The 18,696-nt window shown below is 35.8% G+C and overlaps 1 protein-coding gene across 2 annotated transcripts in view; it reads left to right on the top strand.

The window, feature by feature from the left end:
- The window catches only part of SEPTIN7 (septin 7), a 63,534-nt gene that overhangs the window by 41,202 nt on the left and 3,636 nt on the right, over positions 1-18,696 (top strand). Inside the window, exons 3-11 of one of the 2 annotated variants that reach the window (XM_086742962.1) lie at positions 988-1,088; positions 1,669-1,803; positions 5,017-5,134; positions 6,937-7,029; positions 8,269-8,365; positions 10,573-10,624; positions 11,150-11,275; positions 15,785-15,805; positions 18,509-18,644. In XM_086742962.1, the coding sequence (XP_086599088.1) occupies positions 988-1,088; positions 1,669-1,803; positions 5,017-5,134; positions 6,937-7,029; positions 8,269-8,365; positions 10,573-10,624; positions 11,150-11,275; positions 15,785-15,805; positions 18,509-18,644 (879 nt within the window). The remainder of the gene's footprint in view (positions 1-987; positions 1,089-1,668; positions 1,804-5,016; positions 5,135-6,936; positions 7,030-8,268; positions 8,366-10,572; positions 10,625-11,149; positions 11,276-15,784; positions 15,806-18,508; positions 18,645-18,696) is intronic. The other variant, XM_086742963.1, reaches the window with a different exon arrangement.

Here is an 18,696-nt window from a genome sequence, read left to right as displayed (position 1 = left end):
GAGCAATTGGAAAGAGCCAACATGCTGTAACATCAGTTTGTCATGTCTCGCTGTTGTGGATCAGACTGACTGATACAACAGTGATGTACAGCGCTTTCTCAGGCTGTGACATTGGTATTATCAATAATTACTGAGGTATTAGTAGAAAGAAGGGGATAGCAGTCCATTTGCTCTTTAGCCTAAATTTTGTGTCATGACATGCTGAATCTGTTTGGCATGCTGACTGAGCTGTGCTGCAGATGGGTGGTCACAACTTGAGGCATGCGTTCCCACACCCAGATCTTGCATCATGCCTGCTGCTGGTGCAGCTGCTTTCCGAGGCAGGTTTCCATCAGTGACCTGCGCTAACAGGAACCGATCTGTTATGGTCACGTGAGGTCTAGCTCAGCAGATAGCAGCTAGATTGGATTACCTTCCAGTCACCTATTTGAAATAGGAAACCGTCACTTTCTCTGAGTCCTTTCCCAAGCATTATACTAGCTGAAGAATAAATGTATTCTTAAAAATACGTTAACAGGACTAGAAATATAGTGTCTAAGGTACTTAGGGGGAGGATTAGTTTTGAAAAGTGTAACTTTTTTTGAAGTGACCAAAGTTCATAATTTTATCAATTTATAATGCCTGGTTTATCAGGATGTCTGGATATCTCAATTTTTTTTCTTTTTTTTTTTTTTTTTTTAAATACGGGCATTAGTATTGTTTAGGGTTTTTCCTGTTTCAACAGGAATTAAAACATTTAGATATCCTATAAGCATAGATGGGTTCTTTTGTCACTGACTTTATTTAAAATATAACCCCCTTTTTCCCTTCAATTAATGATTATAAAATTACTGGTATTTTATAAACAAAACATGGACTCCATTTCCCTCTGAAGCAGAAAAGTTACCAATTCTTTTTCAGACTTTTTATTCATTGAATGCTTTTCCCAGTGTTTAAGATGGATGACTAAATTGCTAAAAAATTAAGATTAACTTACTTGTTTTACAGGTTGAACAGTCAAAAGTTTTAATCAAAGAAGGTGGTGTTCAGTTACTACTTACAATAGTTGACACACCAGGATTTGGAGATGCTGTGGATAATAGTAATTGGTAAGACATTCTTGGTATATTCTCTCACAATAATTCTGAATTGTATTTTGTGTGTGAGATATAATGCCTTGTGACATTTTTTTAAAAGCATACTTTGATCTTCATTAAAATATTAACACTTTCAAACTTTTCAGTTAGCTGAAGACTTTAACTATTGTAGTTTTAGGTACCTTTATAACTCGATTGAAGTGCTACCAACTTCTCCTTTTAAGGTGAGTGGAGCATTTGACTCTACCCACACATGCAATGTGCAGAACAGACTTCCGTGGTGTCACAAGATGTGACCAGTAAAGCATATTCCTTTGGCTACTGTTCTTAAGTGTTCTATTTAATGCTATTACAATGAAGGTAATTGTGTTTGAAATGGTTTTTCAGTGAACTCCAAGGTTCTATCTTCAGAGCTGTGTAACTTGGTTGTTTGTTGAGGAGCTAATCACTTAAAATGTGCTGTGTTTAAGTCTCTTAATTGAAAAAAAAGGCAAGCCATGGGGAAGTAGCGTGCATCTATTTCTTAGCAAACACAGACTTTTTTACATAAATGATATAACTTACAGGTTTTTTATTCATGTAACCTCTGCAGTTGGCAGCCAGTTATTGACTACATTGACAGTAAATTTGAGGACTACCTGAATGCAGAATCTCGAGTGAACAGACGTCAGATGCCAGATAATAGAGTGCAGTGTTGTTTATACTTCATTGCTCCTTCAGGACATGGGTTCGTATTAGTGTGTTTTATGTTTCCTTTCTCTGTTTTTAATCTCAGATAAACACCCAAATTTGGCATTCTTAGTTATGTAAAGTTCTTGATGGCCTGCAGACCATGCTTGATTTCAAGATGAGCTTACTTCGACTTGTCAAACATCAGCAAGCCAGTCAAGTAATAAGTTAGGACACTAGAAAACATGATTGCACGTCAATTACATACAAGAAAAGCAGTATTAGAACCATTAAAAATACATGGATGTTTACAAATGCCAGGTCTGTTTGTGATCTATAAGTCTTTTGTTCACCCTCCTTTTTAGAAGGAGAAACTGGTTCACGCTTCAAGCAATGGGAGTTTTCCTTTCCAGTTATCTTCCCTCCCTTTGATTTTAGCCATAAATTGAAGACAAGAGGTTTCATGCATCCTTATAAGCATGCTTTAATTCAGCTGGGGTATAATTTGTCTAGCAACAATTCCAGTATAGGTATTCTGGGTTTTTTCAATTATGCAGTGTTCCACTCCTGCTTAGTTTTTAACTTGATCAGACTTCTATCTAGTGGTAGAGAGAGAGAACTGCAATTCCAGGGTGTACTAGATACAGATTGACTATTTCTTAAATTGCTTGATTAGTATTTTATCGTTGTAATATAACTGATTAAATTTGTCAGAATCTCTTAAGTTATGCCTTCAAAACCAGAAGGAGAAGGTAAGCAGCCTATTCCATAGTAGGAGTCAAAAGCATTAAAACTTGTTGAAGGCAGTAATGAAGGAGTTCTGAGGAATCTTCCTCAGGCAGTGAAAAATGCCAGCTATTACACTCAGTAATAGTTGGCATCAGAATATTTGTAATGATTTTGAACTAGACAAACTCCTCAAATTTGGAAAGAAATCTTGGGGGGTGGAAAAGTTTTTCTTATGTAGGCTTACCTTAACATTTTGTTGTTGTTGTTGTTGAACATGCGTGTTGGTAATGCCAGTTTTGCTCAATGTGCATGTCAGTTTTAAATACAAACTTGAGTTCTTGGCATATACTATTTTACTACTGTGCAAAATAAAATGTCATTTAAATAAAGGGAAAGTGATCCATTCCTTTTGTTAGTCAATATTTTTTTGAGCATAACTTTCAGATTCTTCAAAAACAATTTATTTCCTCCACACCCTCCTGTTATCTGTTAAAACTTTCTAAACCAGTGGGAAGTACAAATTGTTTGTAAGGAAAAATAAAGGTAGTGTTTCAAGTAAATTAAGTTTTGGTCACTAAATTTGTGAGGCCAAAAGCTGGAAAAGTATGTTCCTTGTACAGGTATTTTATGTTATTCTTGGCGGGGAAAAAAGTAAATTTGAGCTGGGTTTGCATAGTGTCTTTCAATTACTGGAGTAAATGCTTGAAATTGTCATCTAATTAAGGAAGTGAATGAAGCACAGAGAAGATTGGTACTGTTCTTCACATTCATTTCGGCTATTAAGATACTTTCTTCTCTGAAAAGGACATTGCTCACTTCCTGCATGGTTTTTGTGGCTCTGCAGTCTTTGGTCATGTCTCCTGTGCAACCAGCAGCTCAGTAACCTGTCGAGTAGTGTACTCTTTGATCTTAATGCATGATTGTACTTACACTGAAGTAAAGCATTTGTAGACTTCTGTTTGTCCTTATGATTTTATGACTTAATATGTTTGTAAAAGCCAGCTTGTTACAATCTATAAAGAAAATTCAAATTGCAGGTTAGGCCCTTCCGTTTTGATCACAACAGCCCCATGCAACACTACAGGCTTGGGGAAGAGTGGCTAGAAGGCTGTCTGGTGGAAAAGGATGTGAGGATGTTGGTCAACAGCTGGCTGAATATGAGCTAGCAATGTGCCCAGGTGGCCAAGAAAGCCAATAGCATCCTGGTTTATATGAGAAATAGTGTGGCCAGCAGGAGTAGGGAAGTGATCATCCCTCTGTATTCAGCACTGGTGAGACCACACCACAAATACTGTTTTCAGTTCTGGGCCCCTCACTACAAGAAAGATGTTGAGGTGCTAGAGCGCATCAAAAGAATGGATGGAGAGGGCAGAGCACAAGTCTTTTGAGGAGTGGCTGAGGGAACTGGGATTGTTTAGTGTAGAGAAAAGGAGGCTGAGGGGAGACCTTATTGCTCTCTACAAGTAACTGAAAGGAGGTTGTAGCAAGGTGGCTGTCTGCCTCTTCTCCCAAGTAACATGATAGGATGAGAGGAAATGACCTTAAGTTGCCTGCTCTTGCCCTGGGTAGCTTTTTGAAGCAGGAAGAGGAAAAGTGTGTTAAGATGAATGGATAGCCAAACGAGTGCTCTTAATCTACATGTGCATTAATGTGGGCTATTTAGTGGAAACACATTGGGAAGCTGAGAAATTCGGTGACAGGTAGAAAATGTTAAAGTGAAGTTAAATATTTGTTCTTTGACATACTCTTTTATATGTGGTTTGGAGAAGAAGTTAAATTTGAGTACCAAATGAATCTGGTTTTAATGTTACTAATCCTGATTTCTTTTATATGAGAAATAATCTTGTTAAATCCTTTAAGTGAATCCTTTAAGCCTGACTAAACTTGCTATAATTCTGAAGCATTAATACATCAAAAAGTCTGTTGCTTTCCTTTAGCAAGCAAGAAATATTGACCACTTTGATCCACATTGATCACTTTATATACCCGCATGGTGGCTGGCTTAGTTTTTATGTCATTGTCATCCACTTTAATAGTCTTTGTTATACGTAGTGATTTAGAGATGACATATTTCTACTTCATTTGTACACAGGCCACAGAGTTTACTGTCTTCAGCAATCTAATGTATGAAAAATTCTCACAGCCCACTCTCAGGAATAAGCATGGAAATGAACAAACATGAAACTGAAACTGCATATGTGAACAGAGCATGATTTGCCACTGTAAACTCTTACTGGTCAGGCGAACAACATGAACTTTACTACCTTCAGAGGAGAGTTCTTATCACTTGCTTAAATTAGTGTAATTTCAGCTAGCAGAAGTCTCATGACTACTGGTAATATTAACTTACAGCTTATTCCTCTGGTATTATACAATTCTAGGAGTTTTCCTATAGCAGTTGCAGGTAGCCTTTTGAACTTCATTCAAGTATTTATCACTCATAAGTCAGTGTCCTAAGAGTAGTTGTCAGGACAAATCTCAAATCATTTGTATGTTCTTGTTTAATTAGTAAAAATTGCCAAGCTCTAATGCTGTCTTTCAGACTTAAGCCTTTGGATATAGAGTTTATGAAGCGCCTGCATGAAAAAGTGAATATCATTCCACTTATTGCCAAAGCAGACACACTTACACCCGAGGAATGCCAACAGTTTAAAAAACAGGTGAGTTGAAAGAATTATATTTACAACATGAGATAATTTAGTGAGTTGATCCCTCTGGAAATGGTGAGATTTAACTTCTTTCATACGAAGTTTAAACCCTGAAGCAACAACTTGAGACAGCAAAGCTAAGTAATTTATATCTCTAGATTTAATTATATTTCTTGGTGAAATAATCTTGTTTCTATCCTCGGGGGAAGAGGTTTCAAGTGCAGTATGATTCTTGGCAAGTGAAATAATTCACTGCTGAGATAAAAATCAGTAAAGGAGGAAGGGAGCTTTCAAGATTTAGGTGCCTAACAGAAGTTGTGTGCTTTAAAAAAAAAAAGGGTATTTAACAGTATTAGTGTTACTGATTGCATTGTGGTATTTACTTTCATGTTAACATGTTATATTTATTAAAGATGCCTCAGGTGTTAGATAAGAATCGGTATACCTGTTATTGAGTCTTGAGCTGTGATAATGTATTTTAAAGATGGTGAGATAATTCTAACATTGTTACAACTGATAATTTTTTTGTATTTGTAGAATAAATTTGGTATTAATGTTTACAGGTAGTTTATGTTTTATTTCAACTACATGATCAGAGGAGAACATTTAGACTTTACTGTGTTGTATGAGGAGGATAAGGAGGACCCAGAACAGGACAAGACAAGGCATGGTTTGTTTTTTGAACTGTATCCAGTGCTCGGTTAGAAGAACAGAGGTTTTGAAAAGAAGTTGGCATTAAGAGATGCTATGTGCAAGCTCTTGATTTAAAACTAAAAATTAAAGGACATTTTCTGCCTTGGAGAAATGTAAGCAAGGTGCTACAGACCTGAGGTCTGTTTTGGTTGTATTTCATGGGGTTTTTGTGATGTAAAGGGGGAAAGATGATAGAACGCAGAATATTTCTTAATGTAAAAGCAGCTTTATCAATGAGTTAATATTAAATAAGGGGGGCTTTCCAAAATCAAACTTTGAAAATAAGTCCTTGTATGAATTAAAAACTTATGTTCTTATGAGATTGCAAACCCATAAACCAGAAATATTCCCCAGGGCTCTGCAGTGTAGCTTGTCAGCTAAATGGTCTAATGTTTTTCCATTCTAAATTTCTGGAAAATGAATCAGCTTGCTTTTAAATATACCCTTCAGACAAATCAAGCACTAAAACACTACAGTCTCATTTTTGATGACGCTGTCAGTTATTCTTAAATTTTCAATAGTGTTTGTATTTTTGAACACAGCTAACCACTACAGTCAGTCCATCAGTCACAAGCTGTATTAAAATAAGCAGGTGATCCTGCTTCAAGCAACTGGTGCTCAGGTGAGCTAGGAACAGAAAAGAATATGAATGACAGCAGTAGCTATTGTGGGAACTCCAAGGGCTGAAGTATGCCTGCAGTTATGTACTCAAATCTTTTGGGTTTTTTTAAGGACTCAATTGCGAGATTAGTCTGAGAATTTGAGCTGTATTGCATTAGTTTTTGCATGTGCAGGTAGAATTCTCGTTAGTGTAAATCTGTTTGGTCCATTGTAGAAAATGAATGTTCATTTTTGCTGCCTCGTATTGGTGGATAGTATTCTGTTAGCTGTGAGGCTCTGGCTCTTGATCCTGTGTTCTCCTGGTTAAGAAGAGATGGTCATGCTGATATTCCCCTTGAGTCACCTGATGGTGTTAAACGTGCAAGTTTTGTGATGTAACTTACCTTAATATGCAAGGATCTTGCATATCAGACAAAAGGAAGGAGAATCAGATTGCAGCAAGAAATGGAGTTCTTACAAAGTATAAATTCCTCAAACAAATAACATGTTTTTTGTTTTAGATAATGAAAGAAATCCAAGAACACAAAATTAAAATATATGAGTTTCCAGAGACAGATGATGAAGAAGAAAATAAGATTGTTAAAAAGATAAAGGTAAATAATTTCCTTTTGAAAACCTGCTTATTGGGAGGGGTGAGTAGAGACTGAAAAGCATTTTGTGATTAATGAAGAGCACACCAAAATGTTTAGAAGATAAAAATCAGATGTAAAGCTATTCTAAGAGTCACTGTTCCTTAAGCTATTCTAAGAGTCACTGTTCCTTAGCAGAGGCAATGGGTGACACTCTTAGATAACATAAGTTCTTTAAGTGGCCAAAATCCAGAGTGAGAGCACTAGATCACATGCTCATTTAATAAACTCTTTAAAGATCACTTTCTTTTTATTCCATCCCTATTTTATTTTTATCCACCTACCACATTGTTTGATTCTGAGCTTTGAAGGAGACAAGGGTTGTCTTTCAGAGATGTACAGTGGCACAGAGTGTGTGCATTACAGTTACTAGCTGTCTGATTGCTACAGTGAAACCTTAATGGAGACAAATGACTAAAGAAAAATCAAAAGGTCTGCCAGGCTGTTGAAAGGCTTTTTCTTTACACATTTTGTTTGTTTGTTTGTTCTATTATGTTGGAGTCTCTTGTATATGTTTTTTGAGCCTTGCTTCTGTTTGTTCAGTAACTTAAACAGCCTGTAAGAGCTTTAAAATTTCTTTCGTTAGTGTGGGAATCTCCTAGGATAGATAAACACAGATAGCACAAATGGAAGATATTCTGGAATTAAGCCTAAAGGAGAAGAGCAGAATAAAAGCAGGGACAAAAGTGCAAAACACTTAACTTTGGACACTGTTCCTTTCAGCTACTTGAAGCTGCTCTTGGCTCCTTTGTTGCTTGTTACACTGGAGGGACTTTCGGTTCAGCTGAAAACAAGAACTTGAAGTAGTTCTTTGCCAAACCTTTGAAAACTGGGTACAAGATCCAGTTAAAGTAACAGTCCTTGTAGCTAGTGGGAATATGAATTGATAAATAATTACTGTATAATTGTTTAAATAGGAATTGGCTTATCTGTTGCTTAGCTTACTAAGTAACAGTAACATCCCGTTCTTAACAAGATTTACAGAATAAAACAGTGTAAGGAGTTTCAAAAGGAGTGTGTTTGTATATACATGTCATAAAATTAGGCAGAGGTCAGTAAACATAAGTGTTATTGCACTTTGGGTAAGCTGCATTGCAGTGTTATAGCACCAAACTAGCTTACATCAAGTTTATACGTGGGCATGCTTTCATTATCTTCTGGCAGTACAAATTTTGATTTTTAAAGTAATACCTTATCTTGTAGGACCGTTTACCTCTTGCTGTGGTAGGTAGTAATACGATCATTGAAGTCAATGGCAAGAGAGTTAGAGGAAGGCAGTACCCATGGGGTGTTGCAGAAGGTAAGGCTTTCTCATGATTTTTATCAATTTAAAACTTATTAGACATGAGTCTGTATTTGAAATGTTTGAAATGCTTACTTTGAATGCGCTTTGATCTGGAAGTTCATTGAATATATCATTTTGGCGTTCTGACGGTCTTGGAACAAGGTAAACATTCAGCAACATGTAACTCTGCAAGCAGGTTCCTATTGAAGCCTCACTGAGGAATTGTGAAATTTGTAATAACTTAGTGCGGTTGATCATGAGGCTTAGATTACAACTGTTTGCTAGCGGTAGTATTTTATATTTCTTCATATAAAAACTATGTATTTCTTAAATTCTTCTTTCTAGAGTATTCACATTATAAATGTTAATTAGATCAGCTTGACTAGCATAAACTCAATTTAAAGTTTCTGGAATAGTTTGGGTTTTTTTTCCCAAAACATCTGAGTTTTAATTGCTGGGGTTTAGCAACAGGAAGGTACCTGGTAATGAATTAAATACTTCTTATAGTGGGTTGGTTTGGGTTTTTTTTTTTTGTTGTTGTTGTTTTTTGGAGGGGTTTTTTTTTGTTTGTGTGTTGTTTTTTTTTTTTTTAATTAATTAATTTAAAAACTTACTTTCTACTGATATAGAGGCTTGGAGATAACTACGTGTTCTTCTGGCAACCATTGCTTGTGCTTTAAAGCTGTTCACTTAATTCAAATGACACGTGGCCTGGCTTGCACCATGCTGTATAGTGAAACAGTCTCTATTAAACTCTTTTTTCCCGCAATCATTTAACTTCTTCCTTGTACTGTGTGTGTGTATTGAATAAGGAGAAGATTATTTTTTTTTCCTCACTATTTCTGCCTTACAAGGGCAATGGACTGTCAACTTGATGCAATGTAAAATAGACAAAAAAAAAAACAACCAACCAGCAAGCAGACTATGAATAAATGCTTTAAAGAGAAATGCTGTAGCACTTTGAAGTGTGTGTCTGGCAGGAAATGAGGTTTGGCGGAAAGTAAAAACCAGCTGCACCAGCGAAGATCAAGCTTTATTTTGAGGGTCTTGTGTTAGCATTTGGAAGTGCACAAAATGGTGCTGCTTTTCTTTATTTTAAAACAAACTTCATAAATGTTTCATACTCATGTGATTGTACAACTTTTGGAAGGGAAGAACTACAGCCTAACTAAAAGCAACCTCTTTAAGTGGCTTTGAGTCTGTCAGCTACAGACAGAATACTCTGAGTTGATGCTTTTTTTGGGAGTATGACTTCGTGTATTATCTGAGTGGAACTTACCAGTTTGTGTAAAACCATGGAATGAAATAATGCAGTAGTGCAGATATAAGACATGAAGAGGCTACATGCTTCATTTTTTTTTTCTGGAGGATTCCTTGAACTTCCTTGGGTTATTTTAATTCCTTCATCCTGTTTTTCTTCTTCCTTCCCATGAAAATGTCCATCTTTACTTCAGGGGCACGTTGGAACCTGCTTCTTTTGTGCACGCGAAGAGCATTGTGTGTTGCTTTCTCTGTCGGCATGCCAGAGCATTTTGGGGTGTGTGCGTTCTTGTCCGGTGTAATTTCATTATCTTTTGGGGAAATGCCACTCACAGCATCAGCCTCCTCTACAGTAATGACATGATAAGCACAGCTGGAGTAGGTGGCATCTAATGGCAGCTGCCACGTCTCTCTTTTAGTCCATAGGCAGGTGCATCAAATTAAACATATGACCTTCCTTTGCTTAGTCAGTAAAGAACTAAATCCACATTAAAATTAAAATGAAGACTTTTGCAACTCATTTGGTGGGGCAGGGAGAAATAGATTGCCTTAAGTCTGTCTTCTGAAGGTTTTGGTTATAGCTGGGTCTGGATTGAAGTCTTCGGTTAGTGTCTGATCCTTATACAACTGTGCTGGCAGGGCCTCCAAACCATCATAAAGTTAATTAAACTGGCAAAACTGTGTTTCTGTTGCAGTAGCTTGTTCTGCTGTACTGACAGAGAGTACAGTTTGCCAGCATGGCTTAGGGGAGCATAGGAACTTTGCTGGGAAGATATGTTGATACAGTTACATTGTTAATGCTCTCCTACTGTTAACACACATGCTGTTTGAATAAGGAAAGGATGGAAGTGATCTGGTGTGGGGATGAATGTGTATGAGATGGGTGACATCTAAAAGCCTTACCTGTATGTAAGGCATGTATTTTGTTTGGCATCTCAACAAAAATTTACCTCTTTCTGTAGTTGAAAACGGTGAACACTGTGACTTCACAATTCTGAGGAACATGTTGATAAGGTAAGCAACTTACAAGTAACACTAAGTTTTCTAGTATGTCTGAGAGACTGGAAAGTCATATATTGGAGGAAAAAAGGCATTAATGGAAGCTAATGTTTGTGTCTTAGTCTTGAAATTTACATTTCATTTTTGCAGTTGTAAAAGAGAAACTTGGAAGTTCTGGCTTGTTTGTTTTTTTGCCTAGCATGCTTTGGTGTACCTGCTGCATTAGTAATACACAGTTTTCATATCTATTCTCCAAACACTTGCATGTTTATCCACAGAACTCAAATTTTCCAAAGTTTGGTCTAAGTTAATGTTTGGAATATTGCAAACTTGAGATAGCTCAGTGCAGAATAACCTGGTAGGTCTGTGACTTTGCTGTCTGGACAGTGCTCATTTAAATGGAAGAATGACAACGTTGCAGGGAATGGGACATTAGGGGAGGGATATAACTTAAGTTGATCTACAAAATGAACATGAACTGCTTTTTCAGATAGCGTTTTGTATTTGTGCACTAAGCTGATAAATTATACCTATTGACAGAACTCATATGCAGGACCTGAAGGACGTCACTAACAATGTACATTATGAGAACTACAGAAGCAGAAAACTGGCAGCTGTTACATACAACGGTGTTGACAACAACAAAAACAAAGGGCAGCTAACAAAGTAAGTTCTTGTTAAGGTTATACTGCATTTCAGTCTTTTTGCTCTGTTGGTAGGTTGGTTGCTTTTGTGTATGTGTGGTTGGATTTTTGGGTTTGAGTTTTTGCCAGGGTCAGGGGGAAGGGTGGTGATTTAGTTTGTATTTATCTTCCAGTCAGTTACCTCTTCACTGTGTTCAGGTCTGAACACTGTATACCACTTGTTTACTTATTATTTGGTTGGTTTTTTTTTTCTATTTCAGTAAAGCTTACACTACTTTAATTGAACATTTTAAATAACTGGGGTTTAGGTACATTTTGTTCTGAAGACAATCCTTACATTTACTGTTTCTGTTTGAGTTTGACTTTAATGGTATTTAGTGCAAAGTGGGTGTTTTTTGTGCGTTAATGTTTCTGTTTTGGTTTATATACTACTTTTGGGATTATTGGTTCTTTTGGCATGAATGCTCAATACTTAGTGTCAGAAAATTTTTTGAGAAGAATTAAGGGTTAATATTTGTTTAGAAAATTTGAAAATCCAGACCTGCTACTGTCATCTTTGAAATGCTGCCCTGGCTGCTTTTGATGATTGCTTATCATGGCAGGGAAATTATTGCAACATCTTTATCTTTTGTGAGAGAAGAGTTGCAATGCAGTGGGGTTTTTTTTGTTGTTGTTGCTGGTTTTTGGTTTTTGTTTGGTTTTTTTGTTTTGTTTTGTTTACTCTAATAGGTTATTTTAATTACCTCTGATAACAAGTTGTTTGCCAACCTGACTAAGTTATTGGAAAATGTAAAAGTTGTCTCTACTGCATTCTGCATTGTCCAATGCTTTTTGAGAATAGCTACGCTCTTACATGCAGAGCAGAAGAAATACTTGAATTTATCAACTGTATTAACAACAATTAGTGATTAAATAATAGTGATACTCATTTCTTTTATTTGTACTATATTTAAATATCAATTTCTCAACCAGAATATGGGGTACTATTCAGTTAAGCTATCGATATGCCAAATTACAGCTATTCTTCCTGAAAAAGATCCCTGAAATTAGATGGAAGTATCTGCTATTCCCATTTATATGACAACTACAAAACCATTTTTCACTAAAGGAGTGTCGGTTCTACACTATCTTAATGCTTTGAAAGTGGCTGTGAGGGAATGATTTAAATGAACGTGACTTAGTTTCATCAAGTGTGAGCCTACATGAGACTTCCTTCATCAGTACTGATAAATATAATACGATGTCAGTGATATCAATTCTTCAAAAGTGTACTTAAATTTAGGTAAAGTTTCTACTGAGGTCAAGTCTTAAAAGAATAGTTTTCAAATATGTATATCCATAACACAGTGGTTACTACTTCTCACTGTCACGTTTCTTGCTGTCGTATTGTGCCTGACCTGCATCTCAGGGCTTCTGAATGTATATAGGAAGTATGTTAGAAATATTTCTCAAGCTACACTTATCCTTTTAACAGTACAGCATTGATGGTAGGGAGAAGAGGAGTTTTAATAACTAAAATCAATCACTGTGGAAAAATTGGGGGCAGCTGGGCATGTAAGGTAGTTTGCACCTTTGAGAACAAGGCAGTGCAGGTGGGCACATCAGAGAACAAAATGTGCTTGAGTGCAAGGACTTCAGCCAACTTTCTCTTTGCTGAGGTGATAGTGTATTAATAGCAGAATAGGAAATTTTGCATTTCCTCCAGGACTTCTAACTTGCTATTACTGTACTTCTTACTGTACTACTCTTTGCTATTACTGCTGAGAAGTGAAACTTTTTCACTGTAGTTTTGGATATCGGGGAAGTTGTTTAGAACTTACTTTCTGTGTGGTTTAATACTATTTTTTATACTTCTCCAAATCCTAGTACATTTTCCTTAGATTTTGAAAAAAAATCTTAATTTTAGTGATAACACTTCCACCATTTTTTGTTTTGTGCCTCCTTAGATTTGCATTAGTCTGCACTTACAAACTTAGTGTATTACCTAATCCAAATAAGGATTGATTATCCTACATTCTCCTTAAAAAGAACAACACAGTGATTTTCTTAAAATTATTTTTTAATTCCTGTATTGCATAACAAGATGCATTTTTGTATAAATGCATCTACCAGAAGGTTTCAAAACTCTTTTTGTGTCCTTGACTGTCCTCGCCCCCTCAGTCAGTTCCTAGTAGCATTGCTGAAATTTCCTTTTTAGCTGGAATTAACAGTAAGCGGGTCCGGAATTACTCTGCTTTCTGAAACATGTTTACTTTTGCATCTCCTGCCATCTTAGATCACTATGCTATCCCGTCTGAATATTTCTAGGTAAAATGTGCCTTTTGGAACAGTTTTCTCCATAAGAAATCTGTTGCTCCGAACACTGCAGTACTGCAATTCAGAGGAGAATAAATACAACTGGTGCTCTTAGCTATCAACTTTTTTTTTTTTTCCAAGAGAAGAAATAAATTATCACAGTTCAGCAATCTGAAAGATGGGAAAATCTATTGCAAACTTGTAAGAAATATTTTGAACCTTTCCTTATAGTTTGTTCCACCAAACATAGGATGACTTAATAAGTAAATAAATATAATTCTTAAATGCATATACTCATTATAAAGCAGCTGATGCTATTCTTGTCTTGTTACCTTGTCCATATGTTGAGTTGCAGCTTTTTTTTTTTAAGCTTTAACATGCTTTTTTGGCTTCGGTATGTTTTTATAGTTTTGATTCTAGCGTAGTTGAAGCAGCATAGAAGGAATGTTCGCAATAACCATGTGTCTTCCTGGAAATTAATTGAAATAGGGAAGAAGAGATATTAACAGTTTATCTGTGCTCCCCTCAGGAATTTTATGCTTGCCTGCTTGCCTTTTGAAAGAAGTGTCTGTGTCTCAAAACGGAGTGATATTTGACTTTGTCCTCTGGAAATCTGATTCTTTCATGGGAGACAGATCCTGTATCTCTATATGAGAATGGAGACGTGCTGTGATGTTATCTGCTGGTATTACAAGCATACTGTTAAACACAGATACAAACTCTGGCTCTGGAAACTCCTAAGCTGCTGTTCTTTTGTGAGCTGGGAGGGTAGATTTAAGGGGAGATGTACACACAGTGGTTTTTGCACTTTTCCAGAAGTATCTCCTACTGGCAGCTGTTGGAGACCAGATTGAACCTTTTGTGCCTTGAAAACAGCTGTATTTTTATGATCTTACCAGATCTTTGTTTTTCATGGAACTGTTAACGTATTTCTTTGAACAAAAATGCAAATCTGAAAACAAATAGAAGTTTTAATGATGCTGTACAGACAAATTGAAGCAGTTTATTCTGTCCAGTTGATAATTTTCTGTCATATTTGTCTACTTTGATTTGGTGAAACTCTAATTGACTGTTCTACAAGTAACTCATTGACCTAAGAGTAATCCAAAGCATGTATTTTCCATTATTATGTAGCCTTTTTGTATTTTAGGTTTATTGTTTGATTTCTTCAAATTTTCAACGTAATCTCAGCTGTTAAAAAAAAAAAAACAAAAACAACGTCAAGGGTAATCTTCACATATATGGATAACTCGTCTCTTCAAACTGTGTTGTAATTTCAAACGTACTATGTGACGTGAGAAAATTGGCATTTGCTCTGAAATTTAAAATTTTTAATTAGAGAAATCTTGTCAGTTTGCTGTATGAAGCTGATATTTTCAGTGAGTTTAAAAGTAAAACCGTACTTCATTGAAAATCATATTGTACACTGTAAAGATGAGCCTTATCCATTGACTGATCTGTGCAGTGATCTGTCGCACAGGGTAACAAAATACACAATGCGTGGGGTCCTTCTAACTGCTTAGCTTAGGCTACTTCTAACTCCTTTTGCCTATATTCTTGGTGAATTCTGTGAAATTGTTATTAAGCCCATCTTACTGTATGGTGAGCCTTAACATCCGAATCTTGTTTTCAGCCTTTCCCGACCCCCTCCCCTCCCCCCCCCCCCCCCCCCCCCCCGTAGTATTAGCGAGGTGCTAACACAAGGCATGCTCGGGTGAAGCATCACGCTCTGGGGAGGTGAAATTGCGGCCGAGCCTTCTCCAGAGCTGAGCGCAGCCGCCGGTGAGACCTCTGCTGGCCATTGAAGTCAAGTGCTCTTTTTGTAGCACAAGGACGTTCATGGGGTACTAGGTGACAATTTTAAAATGGACAGATGAGCCTCGAAATGGCATTGGTTTCCAAAAACTTGTTTAGAGCAAGTAGTGGTTCATGTCACTAAAATATTTAAAATTGTTTTAAAAGCATATTCTAGGGAAACTATTCCTGAAAGTATCTGCACATCAAACCTGCACTAATATTGACACGGTGTAGTGATTTACTAGCTGAATTTGAAATAAATATAACAAACTTTAACTAACAGTCTTTCCTTTTACTGTGGAAAAAATTGCTTTTGGGGGAGCACATGATTAGCTTTAGGAATCTATTAATAATGAATTTACTTTTTGATTATTGCTTCTTGGTTTTGTGATTTTATTTAAGCATGCTAAGCTAAGCCTCTGTATTTTTTGTTTTTTAGATTTGACACAGTTGAAGGCATGTAAGTGGTCATTTAAATTTTTCCAAAAAACTTAAAGACAAAAATTTTATAAACACAAAAAGGTTTTAATTGTTTAATGTTTCAAATTTAAAGCAGTTTCCTGTTATCCTGCTCTTGGCATTGCTTTCTTTTTTCCCCAGCAGTGGTTTTTTTTTTTTCTGTTGTTCTAAAGCTGTGCTAATGTAAACTTTAGGAATTTATAAATACTTTCAGTGACAAATATGTCTGAAAATCCATCCTCTTTAGGAACTTTTTCGCTAAGCCTCGAAACAAATTTGGTCAAATTTCAACAATGAGTAGAAATACATAAATTACTAAATTCCCCCTATTTCTATTCGTAGGTCTATCATCATTATATGGTGCTTATAAAGAATTAGTGGAATTTTCATCCTTCTCTGTAAATTTACAACTCTTTTCTGGATTGGGGAATTAGTTACTTTATTTTTTTCCTGCCCATGGTTTTATCTTATTACTGGCTCGCAGAGGTTCCACTTTGCACATATCTAGAATAATTTTTAATGTTTGCAGATTAACTTAGAGGGCTGTTTTAACATATATCCTGTTAAATCAGTTAAATGTTTTATGTCTCTGCTTAGTGGTTTGGGTTTTTTTTCCTTCACCTTTTTTTATTCAAGTCCCTTATATAGTTTTGTGCAGAAATACAGGATGTTGTGCTTTTACCCACATCACATACTTAAGACCTAACAAAACCAGTTGTGACCTATGTTGTAAAGCTCTCAGCTGTAATTGCTTGCTTGTTAGTTTATCAAATTTTCTGTGTACACTGATTTTTATAACTTTCTAAAATACATCTTGCATGACATTGCCATTAGATTATTAGTTTGTCAATACGAGGATGATTCTACTCCCCTTTCGAATCTGTAGAAGCTGCAGCAATGATTCCTCAGTATTCAGATCTACTTCCTAAGTTAATGTTTGAAGAGCAGATACATTTGAGAACTTTACACTTCTAAAAGGTGACAACAAGAAAATAGTCTTGTTTTGACAGCTGGTTAGCTTCCACAAGTACTGCTACTCACCTCTTCTTTCATTTTCTTCTTATTGTTGTGTATTATTGTGCTTCACCTGTGTTTAACCATTTTTTTTTTCCTTGACAAAAGTTGCTAGTAGTTGGCTTTTTGAAGGGCTACAGTAAACATTAGACTGAGGATCAGTTTCAGTTCCATATATTATACAGTGTTTTACTCACGGATCCAAGCTTTGTGACTATTAGTTTGTAATCAATTTAATTTTTTTTATTTTTTTTTTTTAACTGGAAATGCTGTTTTCTTCTTTGTCACTCCCCACCAACTGTCACATTTAAAATACTGGTATTTGAGCAAAAAGTTCATATGGCCTTGAGTTCATATGACATTGATTACTTTCCCTGTAATGGTTAGTTGGTGAAAATGGGCAAGCAGGAAGGATAAAGTGAGCCATTAATAGTTAAACCAGATCTTAACTATTTGATATATAACCTTCATTCCTTTAAGAATGAGTGGCAAATTCTGAATCGAAATAGATATTGCTAATTATGTTTGTCATCACTGAAAGTTAGTAAATTTTCTCCTTTTAGAATTATTTTTCTGCATGATTTGAATCAGAACAGGGTGGTTGGTTGGTTGTTTTTTTAAGAAATTAAAACAAAAATATTACTTTTGATAGGGCTTAGGCTTGCCATCTCTGTTTTACAATTGGTCTGAGGGACTTTTGCATACATTACAGTAAATATCCTTTGCTAGTTGATTGTAACAGTTCCAAATATATTCAGTTGTTCATTTTTACCAACACAGTTAAAGTTAAAACTTTGTCATTTTAAGATGTACATACCTGAAACTGAAACAAGAGGCCAGTGATTTGTTTTGATTGCTCTTTGAACAGCAGAAAAGTCTTACAAGACTGTATGTAGCAATCGTCACTAGATCAAAATCATCCTGTTTGATTGGATATTTAATGTGAAACTTGCTATTTAAAACCTATTTCACCATAACATGGATAGCAGGCTTAGTTTTTAAAATTCAGTAAAATATGGGAAAGTTACTTTAAAGTGTATAGAAAACAAAAAAAAAGTACATTATTTTTATACATCAAGTTTATAGTTTTTAAAAGGAAAATCTTCCAACTAACACTTTCGTGAAATACTGATGTTCAGTTGCTGAAACCTTTTTTTGCAAGTTACTATTGCTTCAGAAATATGGCCACAGCATTCAGCACAGTTGTAATGTTGACTTACTCTTGGGCTCACGTTAAACAGTGAAGATTTAGAGAGGAAATCAGACTTTTATCTGCAACACTCTTAAAATTTTTATGTCTATTAATTTTTGTACATATTTGAGCGGGAAAGAAAAAGACACCTGAAGATGACTTGGAAGATGCTAATTTTTTTTTGTTGTAACTTTGATTTCCTCTCTTCCCATGACCAGGTTCTACTAAAGATAGAAAGTCAAGAGTTTCTGCTACCTTAAATGTAACGTAAATCAATTTTGAGGGAGAAAAAGATATTGTATAAAATGTCTTTTTGAGGAAAGCTTAACTAAACAGTTAATGTAATAACGCAAATTGAATTTAAGCTAGCAGTACATACACCGATGTTATTTGTCTTAATATTTCAGCATTTTTATCTTGTTTTTTTACAGATGACCTAGTGTAACAGATGGGAAAAAAATTCTTATTGGCTAACTTTTTCTTCTGTACTTATGGCAGGAGCCCATTGGCACAGATGGAGGAGGAAAGGAGGGAGCACGTAGCCAAAATGAAAAAAATGGAAATGGAAATGGAACAGGTGTTTGAGATGAAAGTCAAAGAAAAAGTTCAGAAACTGAAGGACTCTGAAGCTGAGGTAATCAAAATGCCTTAAACACCAATATGCTTGAGGCTGAACAAGTATAGAG

This window comes from Chlamydotis macqueenii, chromosome 2 (assembly GCF_036417535.1).
Source record: "Chlamydotis macqueenii isolate bChlMac1 chromosome 2, bChlMac1.mat, whole genome shotgun sequence".
NCBI lineage: Eukaryota > Metazoa > Chordata > Aves > Otidiformes > Otididae > Chlamydotis > Chlamydotis macqueenii.
Note: the sequence above shows the minus strand (reverse complement) of the source record. Positions and strands in the feature narration are given on the sequence as shown.